This window comes from Cyclopterus lumpus, chromosome 1 (assembly GCF_009769545.1).
Source record: "Cyclopterus lumpus isolate fCycLum1 chromosome 1, fCycLum1.pri, whole genome shotgun sequence".
In the NCBI taxonomy this organism is placed as follows: Eukaryota; Metazoa; Chordata; class Actinopteri; order Perciformes; family Cyclopteridae; genus Cyclopterus; species Cyclopterus lumpus.
Window position 1 is genome coordinate 15,598,533 of NC_046966.1, and position 17,350 is coordinate 15,615,882.

At 39.4% G+C, this 17,350-nt stretch overlaps 1 protein-coding gene across 4 annotated transcripts in view; it reads left to right on the plus strand.

The window, feature by feature from the left end:
• The first annotated feature begins 3,906 nt into the window (after positions 1 to 3,906).
• The window catches only part of ctnna2 (catenin (cadherin-associated protein), alpha 2), a 239,359-nt gene continuing 225,915 nt past the window's right edge, over positions 3,907 to 17,350 (plus strand). For all 4 annotated transcript variants that reach the window (XM_034534786.1, XM_034534816.1, XM_034534796.1 and 1 more), the window contains exon 1: positions 3,907 to 4,008. In XM_034534786.1, coding sequence (XP_034390677.1) covers positions 3,907 to 4,008 — 102 coding nt within the window. The remainder of the gene's footprint in view (positions 4,009 to 17,350) is intronic.

The following is a 17,350-nucleotide window of genomic DNA, read 5'->3' on the forward strand; positions in this document are numbered from 1 at the left end:
TCAGCATATTGTGTTATTCTCAACCCCCTAAAACGTCACCATCTTTCCCCAAAATGGACTTTACTTGTATAGATATTTTCTAGTCTTCTGACCAATCAAAGCTCTTTCACACTACTTGTCATCATTCACCCATTCATACACTGATGGGAGTGGCTAAGGTGCCACCTGCCCATAAGGAGCAACTAACAGTCATACACATTCATTCATACACCGTAGGCACAGGAACAATTTGCAGCAATTTGGGGTTAAGTGTCTTGCCCAAGGACACATCGACATGAGCTAGCAGAGCTCGGGATTGAACCGCCGATCCTCTGATTGAAGGATGACCCTGCTCATACTGAACCACAGTCGCTCTACAAAATTATGTCCTGGGGCAGAAGGGAACAGTTGTTAGATGTATCAGAAAGTAAAGACAATTAACTGAAGAATACAATAGCCGACACATTGGTGAACACACAGTGACAGTATAGGACATGTAACGCCACTTTGTGTTATACAGTAAATACATAATTTTCTATTCCTTTTGTCTTGCTTTGCTCTGACCATTTGACACACACACACACACACACACAGACACACACAGTTGTAGACCGCAGATGGTGGGACATCTCACAGATTACTACAACGAAGGCTGACTCATGCTCTTCACCAAAACATGTTTGTTGAACCAAAAAGATCTGAGGGGGAGATATTTTATCCCTCCTCAAAAATAGCCTCATGCTGTGAAAATATCTTAGACTTTTTATAAAGGACACGCACCACAGAGAGCTGGCTGTTGAGGACACAAGACCAACAGAATGCATGTTGCATTTCAGTAAATATAATTAAATAAAACCAGAGAATTCAATAAAACGCATTGTGGTATTTATTAAGTTCTCTGGAAAAACACAGATTTGACTGTTTTCTAGGATTGGAGCGCGCATTTTACGTGTCAATATGGCAGTCAAGCATTTTAATTTAATTGTAATAGTTGTGATTACAATTAAAATGTAATTATTTGTGCAGTCTTAGCATAAGGAAGACCAGAAGTATAACTGAGTGTACATTGTAATGTGGCTGATTCTTCTCTTTCAAAGCAAACACCACAAGCAATCTTTCCGGATCATCTAACAACTCCTCTTTGAAGAGCTGCCTGTATTACTGTAGGGAACTCAGGAAAGCAACCTTTATCAGTGCATCACAGAAAAAACATACCATGTGCACAGAATGGTTTAGCAAGACTGCAGTTTTACAGCACAATGCTGCCCTAGCGAGGCTTCCACCACTGTGACGTCACCTGTTGTCTATCATCAGCCTGTCAGCTTTTGAGGAACATTTATGCCAGCAGACCTGTTTTCAAACATAGCTCTCTGGAGAGTTGGTACAGCTGACCACTTCCTACAAACTGTGTGAACGCCTCTAGCCTTTTTGGGCAAGTATAATGTGCATTAGCCTATTATTATTTCAAGAGGGACTTTCACTGTCCTTCATAGTGCCTTCTGACGATTCGGTTGAACCCCAGTGGGTCTGTAATTCACAAGGTGGGAGTGCTGCGTCAATTAAACATGGGGGAGAGACTTTTTAAATTCAGCTTCCATGTATCCCCAGATGTCTGTATCATCACATTTGTTGATATAAAGTGCTGCTGAATGTGCTCAATTATGTTATTATTAGACGGCAGGTCTCTCAGCTGTTTGGTTCTTGCTTCATGAGAGACTTCCTCATGTAGAAACGTCTTCCAATGAATTTCACTTTGCTTCCCTGCTTATATTCTGTATCATCAGAAACCATGTTTTGGCAGTTTTAAAATATTTAATTTTATTCATAATGTGGTTACATTACACAATGCACTGTACATGATCATGAACTCATGCAAAGACAAAATGACTCACATTTTTACAACTATAATATGTAGGTGTGAATAGCATTCATTGACAGCGTCATGAGGTCTCCACCAACAATAGAATACATCACGAGTCACTTGAACATTTGCTGTCACTGGCAATGCTGCAATAGTCTTGCATGTGTTTTGCGTGCTGTGTTTTGCATGCTACGAAAAGCATTATTTCTATAATATGGTAATTGCAGTTCTATGTGATTTCCAACCAAAGTGCACTGTGAATTAGTGCAGGAGGAAAAAACATTTTTTTCAACTTGAAAACATTTCCAGTGCAGCCGTAACTGACGCAATGACGAATCACTCATTTCCAATATCTTGACAAACCACAATTTCTTTGCTTGCATAATGTGTCAACGCTATAGTTTCAAACCTGTTTTTTAGAAGTTCCACAGAAAACAGTTTTTTGCATTACTATGGCAGCCTGAGATTTTTCACAGTGCTGCTGTTTTCTCATCAGTGGCATCTTCCTCTGCATTTGTATCACTCCTGTTTATTTCCACTGTGTGCACCATTCTCTGCCGGGAAACCTTAATGTAATAAATGAAAGCTGCAGAACTAGTCTTCAAAAAGAGAGACTGTCACAGATCATTTCAAGTTATTCTGAGCTACTAACTAGCTGGCTCTTAGAGACTGTTAGAATTGATAAAGAGTCACTAACTTTGTTGGTCTTTCTGAACAGCAACAAGATACATTATATGGAGAAAAAGCAACAATAAGTTCCAAAATGGCAAAACGTGTGTTCTTTTTCTTTAAACAAAAACTGGCAATGTAAGGAAAAACATGTTTGCATATTTTTTACAATGTCTCTATATATGTTTTTGCCCCACATCCACTGCAGCAACAAATGTAAGCTTGTTAATTCACAATTTGTGAAAAATGTCTCCATTGCACAAGGATTTAGGTTTGGCCAGAAGTAAACTAAGACTACCACTGTATTCAACATTCCTGTCCACCTCTCAGTTTGTGTATTTGTTAAATGTATAACTACTGTTCGTGATAAGTTGATAAGTCCAAAGACGCACAAAGCTGTCCCTGTCCAGATTTCCTTGCGGGGACAAAAATGTAATGTTACCAGCATAAGTGAAGATCTGAATTTCTTTTGGAGCTTTAAATAACTTTAATAACTTGGTTGTGGTTCCATCAATAGTGCCAGGTTGCCATATTGCCTACTGTTCATCCATCTTTAACCCCACTGTGTAGTATTAGGCGCCTCTGTTATTCTCATTCTTTACTCCCTTCTGCCTCATTGACATTGGCAGTAGACTGAGCCCGTCCCAGCTGGCCCATTCTGAAATTGCTTACTGTAGAAACACATCCCCACAGTAAAACAGACTGCTACCCCCATGCCAGCTGTTCAGTCATCACATTCACCCAATGTAACCCCACTGAGCTTTAGGGTTTTAAAAACTATAATGAAAAAATATTCCTAGTTAAAGAGCAGATTGTCTAAAGAATTATACGATTGAGACTCATATTGCAGAGCTCAGCACCATCTCAGGAGTGCATCTCTTCACTTACGTAGTGCGCCACTCCAGTATAATGCAGATTATGTAGCTGAATGATTTCAAGACTTTGCAAAAACTCCACTGACTGCATCAAGCTTTTTAACTGATGAATAATACACTTGTTCCTGAATTTAATGTAGCCTTACTCAATAAGTTCCAGCTTTGGAGAGATATATTGTAATAATGGAGTTATTTAAGAAAGTTATTAACATAAATTTAAGGTTAGCGAGGTGGCCGGCCATTGATTTGAGGATTGCCAGAATTGTTAAGTGTGCTTTGTGTAATTTGATGTGCAGAGACAAGATTTGCCGACTGTCAACAGTTACCGGAACTCCATGACAACTTTGTTTTTGAGCCAGTAGTTTATTTTGTGGAAATACTGAGGCTGAGGATTGGGTACAGCTGAACACTTTCTACAAACTGTGTGAGCACCTCTAGCCCTCTCGGGCATGTATAATGTGCAATATTTCCACACCAAACATTCCTTTAACCGTTGATCTGCTTTTGCTCCCAACAGAGACCATGACGACCGCCACCTCCCCCATCCTGTTGAAATGGGATCCCAAGAGTCTTGAAATCCGTACCCTGACTGTGGAGAGGCTTCTGGAGCCCCTCGTCACACAGGTAGTTCAGTTAACACTTGATGCAAATGTTACAAAAAAATAGTTGCTAAAGCGTTGAAGTTCAAACAATCTCTGGAGTCTACTGTCTCACTCAAATGGATTGATGTCTTACAATATAGGTGCCAACAAGACAACAACTACATCCAAATTCATAGTTTCTAACACTGTTAAAGGTTTGTTCACAATCACTAAGTCTCCCAATGTATGACGGCGTATATCACTTGTTACAGTTCAGTACGAGAGCAAATGGATTACCGTCTGATGGCACCTTTGCTGGATTACTTGTTGCAAATAAGCTAAACTGCATTTTGTTACTGCCAAATAATTTGACTTCTCGCCAATTACTTTGTTTGGTTTCTCAAGCTGAACATACCGCTAAACAGGACTTTGGCCTATTGTGACAAAGTCTGTGACTTTACAACCTGTATTGATTAGATCAACCATCCGTCAATCTTGTGAGAAGAGCAAAAACGCCTTTTAGTGTCGTTGTTCGCCCTTCTTTCAATAATGAAAAATGCTCTCCAATTATGATATAACTAATGCTATTGCAGCATCTATGCTAACCTCATCAGGAGGCACCATTGTTTAGGATGTCTTCCTAAAGCTGCTTCATTGCAGGTAACGGCCGATCTACTGGCAGTAGTGGATATATGATTTGGAAAGGCTACATTTATTTGCAGCCTGCTACTCGTAACACAACCTTTGGTCCCCTAGAGAATGTATTGTATTGGAAGTATTGATTGTAAAAAATGTTGTAAGCTTTACCTTTTGCAGCATAAATAGAAACAGACCCTTAATCTCCTGTTGTAACTTTTTAGGAAACAAGGATTGTCTTAATTTACACGCAAAACCCTCATATATCCACTTATTCCAAAATAATTCTATTTGACTCAGAAGTGGGAACTCTCCAATCTTTACACTCAAGTCCATGGTCCTAAACAAGTTTTAATACAGTAGGAATGTATCTTGTTCTGCTGAAATAGAATGTATTTGCAAGCTGTTTAGGGGAGCCCATTCTTCTGTTTTAATATGTCATCAGTAAAGAAACCTCCCCTTTGGGGTTGCGTAGTTCTTTTGAGTCATCAGAGCTTTTTACTTTCCTTGTTTGTCGACACTGACAAATGCTATCCTCTACACCCCAGAGGTGCAGGCTTTTGGGGATACAATCTTTTCAGCGTTTTAATGTTCATATCAATGTCAAATGAGCCAACATAGGCCAACCATAGAAAAATATTAATAGAGCTAAGATATGTGCAGGCATGCATCACTTACAACAAAAACAAAAACAGTTAATTGCAGCATTTGGTGCTGATGTGTGTCATGCTTAAATGCAAATTACACTAGGCTTTAAAAAAATAATTATTGCTTTATTTTTGCTGAAACAGCTTTTTGTTGTGCCTACATACAGTTCAGTTCATAGCAAATCATCCAAATACCAATAAGAGCACATGAAGACATGGATGAATGAGAGCAAACGTTGAGAATGTGTTTCACTCATTCATTTGATAAGATTTCTCATCATTTCTCAGTTATATGGCCATCTATCTCCTCATCCCATGAGTTTCAGTTTTGGGTTTATTTGCTGCAATTGTATTTCCGATGAACTACTATTGATAAACACGCATTTTTCAATTGGCATCATCAGTTTGAATCGCATTGGCATACAACATCTGAAACAACTCTCATGAAAAATATACTCGGTTGGTTTCCATTCAGACTTGCATGTAGTCTGTCATCGAGTGTTTGCGCTCATGAGAGGCCTTCAAAGTGACAGATAGATAATTGCTTAATGTTAGCAGGATAAAAAGCTGACAAGCTTCGTCTCTCAAATTATGAATTACTGTTTATAGCACTACCCCGGCTGCCATTACAGCACTTTTTAAAATAGTGTGTATTCCCTTTGACATCTTAATTTATCTTAATTAAAATCTATTTTTCTGTTTTTGCAGCAATGATAGTTGAATTTTTTGAGACCGCTTTATTCTGAAAATGATGTTCAATTTAGCCACACGATAAAAAACTTAGCCACACAAATAAGGATTCATCATCTACTGTACTGCTTAATAATTATAAAACACTTCAAATGCTGATATTGTGGCAGAATGCATTCACTACACTTATGGCTACAGTACACCAGTCAACTGTGGTCGTTCATCTTTACTGCAATTGAACTGGAAGTGTGAAGCATTTTCAGTTATGAACAAGACACTGTGATTGTTTTTCCTGTCAATCTGGATGATTCAGTGTTTTGGGATGGAATAGGTTGCCTCGGAGGACAGACACGCCGGCTCACCTTGACATTGCCTGAGATAGAAGGCTCATTTATCTTGAACAGCTTCGCTCGCCTCTGCTGGAGTACTGGGCAAGTCCATCACTACTAACACTGAGAGGCTTACTTTATCACTGCGTATGAAGGCAGCATGCCTCTGATATAGTAAACATTTTTATACTGCAGGTGGTAGATCTTTTTTGAAAGATATATAGGGAGGTAGCCTTGAGAGGCAGGTGGAGGAAAATAAGGATACTATACGTTTGGCTCTTTTTATTTGCTACAGTCTAGACTGTATTTACATTGATATGGAAATGTGAGGGCACTGAACAGAAAACAGTTGGCCAAAGTTGGAAAGTTATAAAAAGTGGAAACTTGATATGACCTGAGAAGACAATGACAGAACTTCGGCACTTGGCAAACTTTCGCTACAACTAGCTTCACTTACAGCCAGTGGATAATCTTATACATTGTTGTGGCTCTTTAGGTACATATGACAGTGACATATTAATTCTAAAGAAAACATTTAGTTCCATGATTCTTTCCTCCAATATTTCAGGCGGACATTTCTGTCTCGTCAGTAAATTGTAATTCCAACATTTAGGTGATATTACATGTAATTCTCTGAAATAGACATACAACACTTTTCATTATAGGCCTGAGTATAGACAAACTGGACAAGGAAACCGTTGTTAAATCACGAGAACATTAAAGCATTTTTAGATATTGTCGTGCAATTTAAAATTATTGGCATATGTGTGTACATGGATTTATCCAAACAATTTAACAATTTGAAAACACAATCTGTCAAATACATTTGTTGTGGTTATTTCAACTACGCAGTCTGTCAAAATCTGACAACAGTTGAGGCAACAACTTGTGCTAAATCTTTACTCATATTAGATTTAAAAGGCCTAATTTAGAAGTGCATTCCAAATTTTGCGATGGACTCGTTCAGATAGCTATTAATAGCACTGAGGCCAGCAACAGCAAAGAGAGACAGCTGGGTAGAGCTAGCATATTCACACCTCACTCTGTGAATTAAAGCTTTGTTTTGACCAAACCAATGTGGGCGACAAACTCTGCTAACTTTAATTTTGTTTCTCTCGAGTTTGAATGAAGTGTGTTTTACAATCAGCGACGTAAAATGGTTTGAGGAGAGCGTAACGACTGCTTCTTTTCCCGTCCGACGGTGTGATTTTGGGGGTTTATTTTGGACCAAACCAGAGTTGGTGATTGTTCAAACAGGGGAAAGAGCGAACCAAGATGTTATTGATGAGCTTTGTTTTGTTTCGGTCTAGTTTGAAAGAAGTGTTCTTTACAATTGGCGAATAATTGGCTGTTTTTTTTCAATTTCTCAAGTCTTGTGGCTTCGAGGAGAACATTACTTGTATGTTTTGCATGTCTATAAATAATGATAGGGACATGTGTATATTGTTTTGAGGAATGCAACATCAATACTATTGTGTTTTATTCTACAACAATGTGTGCTGTGGAGGAGTCTTGCCTTGCCTCCAAAGGACGCTGCTTTTAATACCCGTTCTACCATGGACGCATTCTAGACTTTGAAAAACACCCATGTCTACTGCTGTCTCCTCGACCAAGTTCTGTGTTTGTTTGACCCATCAACCACCTCTTCTGCCCATCCTGTATGGACTATTTGGCTCTTTATATGACGCAGATTGGTTTACATTTGAGTTAGTTGAAAGCGCGGTGGGTCATCCATCATCAGTCGCCTAGAGGCACTGACCAAGAGGTAGTTGTATGCAGACTCATTTCTGTCAAAGGTAATTTTGCTTTGAGGCTGTTCAGTCAGATGCAGGAGCTAAGGTAGTCTTTTCCACATTTTAGGTTTATTAATTGAGTTCTTTCTTATTGTGATGTGCATACCATTTTGATTTGTTTTAGAGATTATGATTATGACGCTTATAAAAAAAACTATTGTTTTGAATTTAACTAAGGAGAGTCTTGCCATACTATGTTTTACATTTTAAAAGTGCCATTGTTGGTGTTAGTACACTATCTTTAACCGTCTTCAAATCCAACTGTGTTGACTTAGGCAGATTTTACATTTTAGGTTTAGTATTTTATATACCGCAGTCCTATCATCTTTATTAGCCTCTTATAGCTGGTAAAGCCACAGAAAAAGTGTAAGCTTTTATACTGGGTTAAAACATGATATGAGTACCACAAAAGAAGTAGATTTACCACTTGATCTCTCCGCCATAATTCCACCTCCTGAATGGGGTTTCCACAATATTTGGTCGTTGACATAGCATTCTGCTTCCATGGGATGCAGAGATGAGCCTTTCTGCTGCCCTGTCTGTCCAGTAGCTGGGCCAGAGAAAGCTATCAAATAATGTCCTACTTATGGTCTCTGTTGATAATGCTTCTATTTCCCATGGTTGACTTTGACACATAACATGGATTCATTCATCTGATTCTGACGTGAACAGACAAGAAGTCACATTGACAAACATAGTTTATTAACAGACAACATAATGTACCATGAGGAAGGAGCTGTCTGTGTTGCTGCTTGTCACATTGTTTAGTATTGTTTGGGAGACACAGCAACATGGCACTGTGTGGGTATATCCTTATTTCTTTTGGTTTTCTTGGTTATTAAATTGACAGCTATTTTTCCTTGGCATATTGACTTCAAAGCCCAGTAATGGGCTAGTAGGGCACCTGGAGGGTATAGTTGGCTGTCAGCAGTGGATGTTTCATCACCTTTTGTTTTTGTATGGCTCCTAGCATTGGTTGGCACCTGACACACACATACACACACAAGTGAAGGGGCTTAACATAAAGGAAGGCGAGACGACGGCGGCAGGGGGATTAAGGCTTCATGCTGCATCACTGTCATAATCCATTAAGCTAGCGGAAAAGGAGGAAGTCTGGACCTCAAACTGACACTTTTTGGATGCAAGAAGGGATGCTTTCAGAGTTTTTATTCAAACCACATTTATGTTATGTTTATTTAAACAAACAGTCTTTCTCAAAGGTTGGAGAGTATTAATAGTTTTAGGTATTTGGCAACAGCTTGTTGGCTACAGCATCTCGCTTCTGAGGGAAAAACAAAGTAACTCGTGGTTTTGTTTAACTGAGTTATCGGAGAGACAACTTTTATTGCAGTTATACATATTTAGATATAATAAAGTATGACCTTGGTCTTGGATGTACTGTCAGTCAGGGATAGGCATGGTTTTACACTTTTAGTTATTTAGAGAAGCCTATATTTATTTTACAATAAATCACTACATGTTTCGAGTAGGCAAACTCGTTAAACTATGCTCTGTCACCCCTTCACTCTGCTTTCTTTACAGAAATGTCAAGTAACACACACATACACACACAGTTGTACACTGCAGATGGTGGGACATCTCACAGATTACTACAACTGAAGTCTGACTCATGCTCTTAACCAAAACATGTTTGTTGAACAAAACAGATCTGTGGGGGAGATATTTTATCCCTCCTCAAAAATAGGCTCATGTTGTGAGAATGTCTTAGACCTTTTATAAAGGACACACACAACAAAGATTGCGTAGTATGTGGTGCGTGTACAATGCATTTAAACTGATTTCCTCCTGAGAAAGGTGGCACAAGTAAGTATTGTACTACTTTACAGAGGATGGTGATAAAGATGACAGCTGTGTCATCATGCAGAGTGCCCCTGTTCGCTTGTCTTTACCTCTTCCAGTGCCTCAGGGTCAGTACTGGATCTTGTGAAACATACTTTCTTCTGTCTTCGGGCTTTATCTCTTGACAGCTTGCTCCGTCAGCATATGTCTCGCCCCAGGATTCTGTGGGGATTCAGAAAGTAGCCATGCACAGATGCTGGTTGTCCACTTTCGCTTTGCTATTCTATCATAGAAAATATACCACATCAGGACAGATTGCCTTAGAAACGCATTTTGCTTTCATCATCAGGGACAAAAGGGAATCATTTCTTTCTTTTCTTATTTTAAAGACAAAGCAAAAGCCGGCGCACTCACACATTTACAATCTTTATGGACTAGACTTTAAAACACATAAGCATTCCTTTGACTCTTCAGTTTGATACATGTTTGTATTTGCTTGTAAAACAAACTTTGTGAACAGAATTTGGGAAGGATTGAAATGTTTAGATTAATCATTCATGTCCTCATAAACCCTTTTTTGTTCTTACTTTAAATTAGCTGAATTTATTTGATCTAAAAAGTGTATATATTATAGTGTTTTTTTCACTTCATCTCTTTTCAGTTAGCAGCTCTCTAGGCTGCAATTTTCAGCAAACTTCTTTTTATAGTTTACCATTAAACAAGCACTTTTTCTTAATAAATGAGTTAGAAAGAGAGGGAGAAAGAATGTTTCTTTATTCATTATTGAATACTTCCTGTGTAATGCACGGGAGCAATGGGAGCAGCTGAGGAGAGTCCAAGGTCAGTACTGTGTGCCGTGTAATGTCTGGCAGTCTGTTAACCAGGACAGGCCATGTTGTCATGGAACAATTGAAATAGGGTACAATAGGATACATTTACTCACCACCACCATCACCATCTATACAGTTTTGCCCCATCAGACACTTGGTGAACCAACATAAACACACACTTACCTTCTATGCTGTCGTAGGGCTCTGGATGTATACCTCAGTGACATAATGCCACACTGGGAAGATGCTGAGCGGATCTATGGGTGAAACAAAACGGATCTCTTTGGGATCTTCAAATGACTCTGACGGTGAGCCAGCAGTGGTCTTGCCTTCTTGCTCTGTCGTATGTGTGTAAGAGAGAGAGACGGGGAGGAAGAGGATGAAAGGGGAAGAAGCAGACAGATAATCTGAGATGCTGAGTGTCTGCATATTTGGCTGGGAGCAAGATCATCACAGATTCAATCTAAATGAGGCTTAATAGTCAAAAATGACTTCCTGCTTGTTGTTTCTCTACTCCATTTTTTAAATTTATTTGCAGTTTTAAATACTTTTAGTTTTACTTTCCTCCTAACAGCCACATTCTTCCCATATGACCTATAAAACAGGGTTAACTGTCTTATTATTTTACAGAACAGAAAATACCACAAAACAAGCCAATTACCATGAATAATTTATTTGCTGAGCTCAACTGCTAAACTACTTCGGTCTACGGCTCTCTTTCCAGTTTTGTCTCACTTTGCTGAGTTTTGTATTTTCTTACAGGCAGAGTTAGTGTTCACTGTAAAACCCTTGCTGTGCTTCACTGTATACCGTTGTTCAGTACTTCTGTAGGAAGATGCATAGTTTGGTTGCATTGATTGAACCCATTACTTACTTTAATTTGATGTGGTGAATATTTCATCTTTGCACTACTTTAACTAAATTATTAAAATTAACCCTGGAAATCTAATTCCATCAATATGAAGAGATATAGTTTGCACACAAGTTGGTCAATGTGCTTTCAGTTCTTGCACTTGTATGAATGGATTAGACTCTATTCTACAAATACTTATCTGTGCTTTTCTAATGGTTTTGTGGCATACAGACATCACCAATAATTAGCTGGCTGTCATGTAACATATGTATTGGTAAGTCCATATGTAAGTCCATTCTGAGGTATGAAATCACAAAAGGATTGATTAGAAACTGTAATTCTAAAAGCACCCGCAAAGGGTGAAATGCACCCTAACTGCGCTGCCAATCAAATATCCAATCAGTGTTCCTATCTTTACGTATTTGAATTTGGTAATATGCATACTTTTGGCAAAAAAGTTGCCCTTTTCTAAGCACCATTGCAAAAACAGTCAAATTATAAAAGAGCAGTGCTAATAAACTACGGGCTGTTAGATTTAAAGTATGAGGGTCTGGTGATAACTGACTTTACAGTGATCATGGCAGCAGTGATGGTTGCTTGGTGTGGCAGCGGGGTGTGGTTAGGCTCAGCTGCAGAGGGGAGGGATCGGGGGTGTGGTTACAGCCCACGTGGGGCTCGGTCAGCGTCTGCTCCCCGCTCTTCCTCCCATTCTCCAGCTACTACCTGCTTTTATATTGGAGAGACAAACATTCAATTGACCCCAGCTGAGGCGGGTTACACATCACGGCACCGGTCCCTGAACCACACCCCCGCTCCCTCCTCTCTGCAGCTGAGCCTAACCACACCCCGCTGCCACACTTGGCAAAGGCATCGTCATGCTCCGCTGAAACTCATTTTTTGGGGGATGCAGTGATTGGATGCCAGTCTTATTGTGAGCCAGGGCTAAAGTCAGCATGACTGTAATACCTGGTGGGGTCTAATTTGATCAATTGTTATCCTCTACCCATGTGTGGTTGGCAAAATTGGGTTTGGGCTCCTCTGTTTTAAAAGGACATCGGAGAGTATACAGTACGGTGAAAGTTGTCACAAACCATTTGACTTCCTTGACAGAAGTGAATGTCAGAAGGAGACAGAGGTTTCCTTTGGGAGGACAATGTTGACTGACACATTTGGATGGATTGCTCAATGTGAAAGGCTTGTTGAGTTGTAGAGAGGAAATGAAGGTGAGAGTGAGAGAGAGTGCATGGTAGTGATCACATGCAGAGGATGCCAAGTAGAGTTGCAGGCCCCTTTGTTAGTTCACCCGAGGTAGCCTGCCGTTTGGAAAGCTGTTGTGCAGACCACACTGTCGGTATACATGTCCTCTGATGCTACCACTGTATCATCTCATCCAAACCTCAAACCGCTATTATATTCTCACACTTTCCTTCAAGACGTGTTTTCTGTGGATTGCTACAATAATTTCTTTGACGCTCGTCATTGTGACCACATCTCACGCTTGAAGCCATTTCAGAATGAGATTTTAGTAAGCTTTTATGTGGCGTGTCTTTGAAGTGAACAGCATATCGGATGGCATATATTCTGCCATTTGTTGTGAATATTACGTGAAACCTCAAGGCATGTCATGCCAAAATGAAGCCTTAGTTAAATAAGGACTCATTGCTGTTTTTTGTTTTTTGTTTTTTGTTAACACTGATATTCAGTCATTTCTTATATTCATATTTTTAGTAGAGGTAAAAACTTTGATTTAAAATTACATTTCATCGTTGCTGACATGTTCTAATTGGCTGGCGTCGCACAATGATTTTGAAATCACTCTTGTGCTGAAGTTTTCTCAAGATTAGTTTCCAAAGGACTAATGATTGACGCTTTTTTCTTTTTCACACACACTAGGTGAATGGTATATTTAGTTATTTTTTGGCAACCAAACCAGTTGTTCTTTCCAAAGAACAATGTGCTCCACCCAGAGATTGGCTACTAGATTACGCTTTTTGTGTAATGATTTTCAAATGGGTGCAAAAGTGTCCTTACATCAAGTGTTGTAAGGCATGTGCACCTGGTATATTGTATTGACCCGCTCTGCAGATCAACTGTGTATGAAAAAAGGTCTTGTCATGCCTCAGAAATTAATTTAGTAAGCTCAAGGAGAGCAAAAAGACATCTGTGGTGAGAATGATAATGAAGGAGTGGGAGGATCAAACAGAGTATAGGAACATGGGCTGCGAGGGTTACTAATGAGCACATATTATGGGAAGGCAAAAAAGCTGTTGCACTGTCGTGCAATGCGTGAGTTCTTTTCTCCCAAGTTGACCTTGTGTGAACCACTAATGCAGATGCAGATAAAACCACTGGCTCCTCTTCTCCTCTATTCAATGAGTGCTCATAACTTAAGGTAAAGTCAGATTGAGGCCTAATGTATTCTTGTGGTGTAGAAAATCGGTCAGTATATCAGTGTAAAATGATAAAAAGTTCAACAGAATTACAGGTAGTTAGATAAACCTGACAATGCAGTGAACATATAGGACAAATACACCTAAAAAGATGCACATATTTGAAAACCAACGCCACGTTGTATTATTCATCTGTTTTTCTTCCTATCCATCATTGTGCGGCTCTGTTCCCCTCCACCATTCATTTCTAGGCTTTAAAACTGAGTATACTTCCAGGAGGTTTCATGAGGTGAAACACGCTGCATGTCAGAGCTTGACACCCCTGCAATGTGACACTTCGTGCTAAAACCCTTCCTCTTTGCCACCCAGTAACCCATTCAGGTTCTAATCTAAATGCTTGCTAATCCTCACTGCTTTGCACTTCAGCACTTGTTAACATCAAAAGATATTTTAAATAACAGGGTATAATGAAGAGTGAGCTCAGCCTTCAGTGTAAACAATCTAAGATCTGTTTTTTCAGCACAGTTAAGGAGTAGATATGCAGTATATTTGCATGTTTTTCCTCACATGTGAATGTGTAATGCAAGTGTGTGTGCTGTTTGTATTTTATTTCTTGATCTGTATATAGTGTGTGTTATTCCCACTGTGTAAACAGGTTTCTGTATTTATTTATTCACCCACTTGGAAACATTGTAGAGGACCCCCTCTTGTGTTTGTCCCCTGAGCTTTTTCACAAATTATGCACTTTAGACATGGACATAAACGGCATCATCAATTATTTAACAGGGAAAGTTATGTATATCACTAACTGTGGGAGGGGGGCAAAGGTTAACATAATCTCTCAGGAGCTGTGTATGGGTTTGCATTATGTATGCAGTCGGCTACATGTGCACACACATGAACATGTCCTTCCTCAATGTCCAACAGTTATGGTGCATCACTCATCCGTTGGATGGAAGTCTCAGAGGCTGAAGGCGGAAAATTGAATGGCTACGCAGAGCCACAAGGATTTACTACTGAGTGGACAGTCCACTGGCCAGTGCTCTGGAGAGGAAAGGCTGCATGCCATTTAATACTATTGATCAGCAATAAAATGGGAGGGCAAGGCACAACAACTCCTTTGGCCTGAAGTAAAGGTTAGCCTCACCACTGCTGCAGAATAATCACTTACAGTATGTATTACCTGTTAACTGTTTCCTATCTGAGCCTGAATGTTGGAAATGCTTTGATATCTCATCGCTAGATAGAGAGCGACTTGTTGGCCAATACATTATTTACAGCGCATGTCCATTTTAGATAAATGAATACAAAAGTCTGCATGCGAAGGCTAGGGTGACAACTTAATACTGTTTGTTGTTAGCGGGGAATTTTATTAATCATTCCAGCACAATATTTCAGTGTCCAGTGACGTGCAAATATGTGTTATCCAATCAGCAGTGAGCTTCCATATCTGAGTCGCAGGGTAACATCCTGCATACTTGAACGGTATTACAAAGTTGGGGCTAAATCAATGAATTCTGGCAGAGGCATGACTGCTGATGATGAAAGAAGGTGTGAGAAAGAAATTGAGTTGGACATGGTTGGTTTCAGGGTGGGAAACCGCTAAAAACATGGTGCCACAAACTATAAGAATCCAGCTAAGCTTAATTCTCCACCATGTGTTTGAAGAATTTACAGTATTGCATTAGCAGTGAGTGTTCCATAGCTGATCTGTAGCTGATATGGAATAATAATACAATAATAATAATAATAATGTGTTGCTAATGAAAATACGAGCAAATCTGTGTCAATGTAATTTCTTCCTTAGGCCCTGTGCAAAAATGTGTTTGGTAGTTTATGTTTTGTGGATTTGATCTCATTGCGCATTCGTGGTCTTGTGTCTTTTATGCCCAGTGACCGTGTCTTGATTTGTGTCTGTGGTCGTTGCTCTCTGTGTGTGTGTGTGTGTGTGTGTGTGTGTGTGTGCCGGTTCTTCCTTACACATTCAATCTTTGGGGACATTTAGTAATATTCTTAGAGGAGAGTACTGACCCAGGAATAGCCTGTTATCCACACTTATAGTATTCGTCTGTAACAGTTTCGTGCAATATTTGCCGTGTCAATATGACAAGTGCTGAATCAGTTCAGCTGCCAGTTTTTATTGATATTTTGTTTGTAATGATTACTCTTTCCGTGGACTGTCAGCCTGATCCCTGTGAATCTCTGCACTCATGGCCTGAGACCTCACTGGTAAAACTATTATACTGTACATGTACATGTTTTATGGAACAAGTACAGTTTACTTTGTATCACGTTTGGCAAGTGCGATAGTGCTAATGCAAGACAGCGCCTGGGCCAGATGTATTCAAACTAAAACTGCACAAATCCAGAAATGTGAGTGCAAACACCTTTCATTACATCTATAAAGCTACTCTCATACATCTCACTCAATGCGTGATTGTGTGCATATGCATGAGCCCAATATCCAATTATGTAGTTTATAGATGAATGTAAATGCATCCTTAATGAGCTGTTTGATTATGAATATATGCCACTTACATACCTACTGTACGGCGCCAGAGTGGCCAACCTTGTGCAACGCCAGTACACACGGCTGCACTATTCGTGGCACAAGTAGTGTTGCAAATGAATTCATCACACATACTGTATCTCATTTATCATCACCACAGAGATAATAGCATTCATATTGAAACAGACTTACAAGAAAGGATAAACAGACATTATAATTACGTTTTTCATGTACATTACGTTACTATGATGATTTCACAAGGACTCAAAAACTCATTTACATTTCCACTGTGCCCTATCTATCACACTGCTTTCTCCAGAAAACCTTGGTATACATGGGATAGGAGAATTGTGCAATTAATGTTAGAAATCACATCAGCATAAGCATTGTTTTTTTGCATACTTATTGTGTTAAATCTGTCCCTTTGAGAACTTACAACAGGAAAACCCTATTTCGAAGCACCATTTAGTGGTAATACTGTGTCGGACCCCTGTGGCTCAGCACATAACAACATAATGAGCCAAAATGTTGTGTTTCTCCTCTACTCCACTCATCAGGCAGCAGACAGCCATGCGAGACTTTCCGTTCTTTAGTTGGCTAAGAATTAATTATGTTATACTGCATCATAAGGGAAGAAGTTTCCTTATCCTTTGAACTCTTGTTCCATCCGCCATGTACATCTCTAAGAGAGAGCCGAGTTCTATGTTTCAGTCTTTATGCTATCATACAGATTCTGCTTGCTGGCAGACGTTTGTATATGCTTAGTAAAGCATTACTTAAGCCAATTACATAATTGGCTTAAGTAATAGAGACAAGTCAGTCCACTCATTCCCAGGAATCACTGCCTTCAGTCAGATTAACACATACCATTTCACGTGACCAGATACAGCTGATGTACACTCTCATTA